General features: G+C 59.1%; 1 protein-coding gene across 1 annotated transcript; it reads left to right on the top strand.

Annotated features, from left to right (window-relative positions):
• Nucleotides 1-610: 610 nt before the first annotated feature.
• Nucleotides 611-3,315, top strand: LOC116950460 (transcription factor HES-4-B-like). Its single transcript, XM_032968235.2, has 4 exons — nucleotides 611-854; nucleotides 1,265-1,360; nucleotides 1,475-1,562; nucleotides 1,912-3,315. The coding sequence occupies exons 1-4, from the start codon at nucleotides 744-746 to the stop codon at nucleotides 2,586-2,588; spliced, it is 972 nt and encodes a 323-aa protein (XP_032824126.1). The 5' UTR covers nucleotides 611-743; the 3' UTR covers nucleotides 2,589-3,315.
• Nucleotides 3,316-3,690: the final 375 nt, after the last annotated feature.

Here is a 3,690-nt window from a genome sequence, read left to right as displayed (position 1 = left end):
CCAAACGTCGGCCGCGCGTGCCTGCAGGGGTGACTCATCCGTGGCACGCGCGCCCATTGGCCGACCCGAGTGTGGGAAAGCAGTCGCGCGGAGTTTCACAGACGGCCCAGGAATGTAAAGCCCGCTCCCTCCCCTACCCCCCACACCCCGCACACACGCGCGCCCCCTCCTTCCACACACACACGCGCGCGCGCGCCCCTCCCTACACACACACGCGCACGCGCGCCCTCCCTCTCTTCCCAAGCACGCGCGCACCCCCTTCCTCCCTACACGCGCGCGCGCACCCCTCCCTACACACACACGCGCGCGCACCCCTTTCCTCCCTACACACGCGCGCGCAGCGCACGGTCGCCCACACGCCTAGCCCCGAGCCGCCCCGCCACCACAGCCATCATCATCATCACCACCACTGCTACGGGCATCCCTACCCCCCTCTCCACCTTACCACCTCCCTCCTCCCCACCGCCACCATCAGCAAACTCGGCCAAGAATCATAAACCTTCCTCCCCCCACTCCACAAACCACCGACCCACCCACCCTCCTCCTCTTTCACCCTCCCCCCCAGCCACCCCCCTATCCAGCCACACGCGTCTCGCCCCCTATAAAAGGCGAGCCACGAGGCTGTTGTGATCCACAACACGCGCAGGGCTCCCATCACCACACCGGCCGCGCGCTGCTCGCGGAGCTGCCTGTCTCTGGCCACCGTCTCAGCGTGCAGCCCCGTCAGCAGCAGCAGCCTCACCATGCCCGTGGACACTCTCGACAAAAATGCCTCGTCTCCCGTGGCCGCGTCGACCGCTTGCAACGCAGCGGCGCCCCCAGACAAACCCAAGTCGGCGAGCGAGCATCGCAAGGTGATGACCAGCGACGGGACGGATGATAGCGCCAGGCTGCCGTGTGGCGTCACGTTCACGTTACGTTCACGCGAGCCGACCTGAGTTGCTAAGTGTGCGATTTGGGTTTAAAAAAACATTACGAGCTAGCGGCTTATAGGGCGTTCAATTAAATCAGCAGATGAGCTTTTGCTTTCATTCATTACCGAAGGGCAATTAGCAGTGGATCGAGGATGGTTTGGTGCGAATATTGTCATAATGATAATTACGATGATAGGGAATGGCTTGGTTAATTGTGCACTCATATTTGCGGTGAGGATATACAGACTTCAGACGCAACTGTTCCGCATTTAACACGCGCCTTGACTTCGCTTTCATTGCCGCTGACTGCTGCTTTAACGACTGCTTTCGCCAACTCTCTGCCATTGCAGTCGACCAAGCCGGTGATGGAGAAGAGGAGGAGGGCTCGAATTAACGACAGCCTCAATCAGCTCAAAGCCCTCATCCTGGAAGCTCTCAAGAAAGACGTGAGTTCCGCACAGCGCCGGGATTGTCCAACAAAACAATAACTTTATTTAAACTCGCTCACAACGTTCTGCCGAGCGCGCGTCTCACTTAACGATTTGCCTCCTCTCCAACAGAGCTCCCGACACTCGAAGCTGGAGAAAGCGGACATCCTCGAGATGACGGTGAAACATTTGAGAAGTTTGCAGAGACTCCAAATGAGTGGTGAGTCATGTAACATGCATGTAACATGCATGTGCTGCGCAACCGCGACCACTCATGCCACACACAAACACACACTCCGCTTGGGGCATATTCATTCTACAGAACGATACATTGTTATTTTACTACTACTATTGTATATATATATCCTCCGGCCGATATCTTGTAGCGCGCATGTTGTAGTTACGCCAAAAAATCATCTTAAGTTTCTAAAGTTGTGGTGCACGAAGTAGACTTAAAAAAAACAGAATCGCGCGCGTGACTCCCGCGTAGCAATTCAAGCAGCGTGACACTCAATCTCCTCTCCCCGTCTCTCCCTCCTCCCTGACCCCCGTCCCCGACCACCCAACAGCCGCCCTGTGCGCAGCAGACCCGGGCGTGCTGGGCCGCTACCGCGCGGGCTACAGCGAGTGCGTGAACGAGGTGACGCGGTTCCTGTCCACGAGCGAGGGCGTCCACGCGGCGGTGCGGACGCGCCTCCTGGCGCACCTCGCCGACTCCATGGCGGGCATCCCCTCCGGGGCCGGTGGGGGGGTCTCCCCTTCCCCCCTCGCCGCGTCGGGGAACCCCCCAGCGGCCGTGGCGCTGTCGCCCCTCGCCCTCCACGGAGCCGCGCTGCCCGTCTCATCCTCATCCTCCTCCTCCACCAACTCCTCGGTGTCCGCCGCCACGAACTCCTCCGGCGGCGCCTTGAGTTTGGGCGCTCGCCTGGCCGCGTACGGGGCCGCTGGCGTGCAGGTCATCCACACGGCGGAGGGGCCCTTCGCCTTCATCATGGCCAAGGGCGCGCAGTGCGGCGCCGGGTTCCCCCAGCAGCAGGGGCCCGTGATGGTGCCGCTTTTTGCGGGCGGTGTCGAGGGACAGCAGCAGCAGCAGCATTCGCCACCCAGCAGCCCCCCCGTCAAGCCGGGCTCGCCCCCCCTTCTGGGTTCCACCTCCATAAGCCCACTCGTGCGAGGACAGGCGCGGCACGGCCAGCCCCTCCAGCCGGTGCACAGGGCCTCCGCAGCCGTGTGGAGGCCCTGGTGATAGATGGTCCCAACCCCCCCACCCTCCCCAACACCCATCCTCTCATGGGGCCAGAGATGAAACTCGTGGAGACAAAATCTATGCCACGTGGGTCACAACAAGCCAGAGTTTGTGCCCACGTGAGGCCCTCAAATGATCGATCGCTGCTTGGGCCACGGGTTTTTTTGTTCAATTCTTCTTCCAGACGTTTGCAATGAAAATCAAACCACGCCGTGCCTCTCCGGCCCCCGGGGTGTCCACACGCACTGCGGGCCTCGCCTCAAACTTATCACTGCCACACGCGTCTCCCTGTGAACGCAACGCGAACTGTGCCTTCTTCGCAATACTCCTCGTCGGCGTCTTCGACGTTCGAAGCCCCAACGCGATTCGTTTGGTGAAAGAGAGCCGCGCGCGGGCCTTTTAACGCGGTTTTTGTACAGAGCGTGGTCGCTGCGAATACGTTTCACTCTTGTTGTTGTTTTTAAATTATGCCTAATATATGTCGTATGCGCAAAGATGTACATCATTGTGCGTTGTGCGCGCCGGAGTGGGGTGCGCGCCACGTGTCTCTGCGGGCACCCCAGCTGACGGCAGCGAGCGCGTGTCGTCAACGCGTGCCGATATTCGCCCTCGTAGGGCGGTGATTTTTTTTTACCAAAAAAGAGCCTCTGCTGCTATATGACACCATCATCATCTCGACACGGTGATGGGGAGTTAATAAAAAAGAACACATTTTATATATCTATAACGGCGTGTCGCTCTTATTTTCTTCCAATTCACTCGCACCCTTCCCCTCTTCCCCCTGCACCGCCTCCTCCTCGAGCCACTGGCCTCACACCGATACCTCTCCAATCTGATGCGTGTCGCGAACTCCCCAAGTCGCCGCATGACACCGGTGTCAAGGGGGGAAGTGTCCCAGTGGCTCAAACGTGGCGACTCGGCAGAGCGCGTTCCTATTGCAAGTAGTAGATGATTCCACATTACCTGGGACGAGGACAAATACGTACAATTAAACGACCTGCTGCTCATCACCGGTTGGTGCTCGTTTCTTTATCGGCCGTGGAGAAAAGGAGACATGATGGGTTCACTCGAGCCTCTTTGACTTGGCTTTGTAATAATCATC

This window comes from Petromyzon marinus, chromosome 39, assembly GCF_048934315.1.
Source record: "Petromyzon marinus isolate PM22_M1 ecotype Great Lakes invasive population chromosome 39, UKy_Petmar_22M1.pri1.0, whole genome shotgun sequence".
Taxonomy (NCBI): Eukaryota; Metazoa; Chordata; class Hyperoartia; order Petromyzontiformes; family Petromyzontidae; genus Petromyzon; species Petromyzon marinus.
This window is presented reverse-complemented; position numbering and strand designations above follow the sequence as displayed.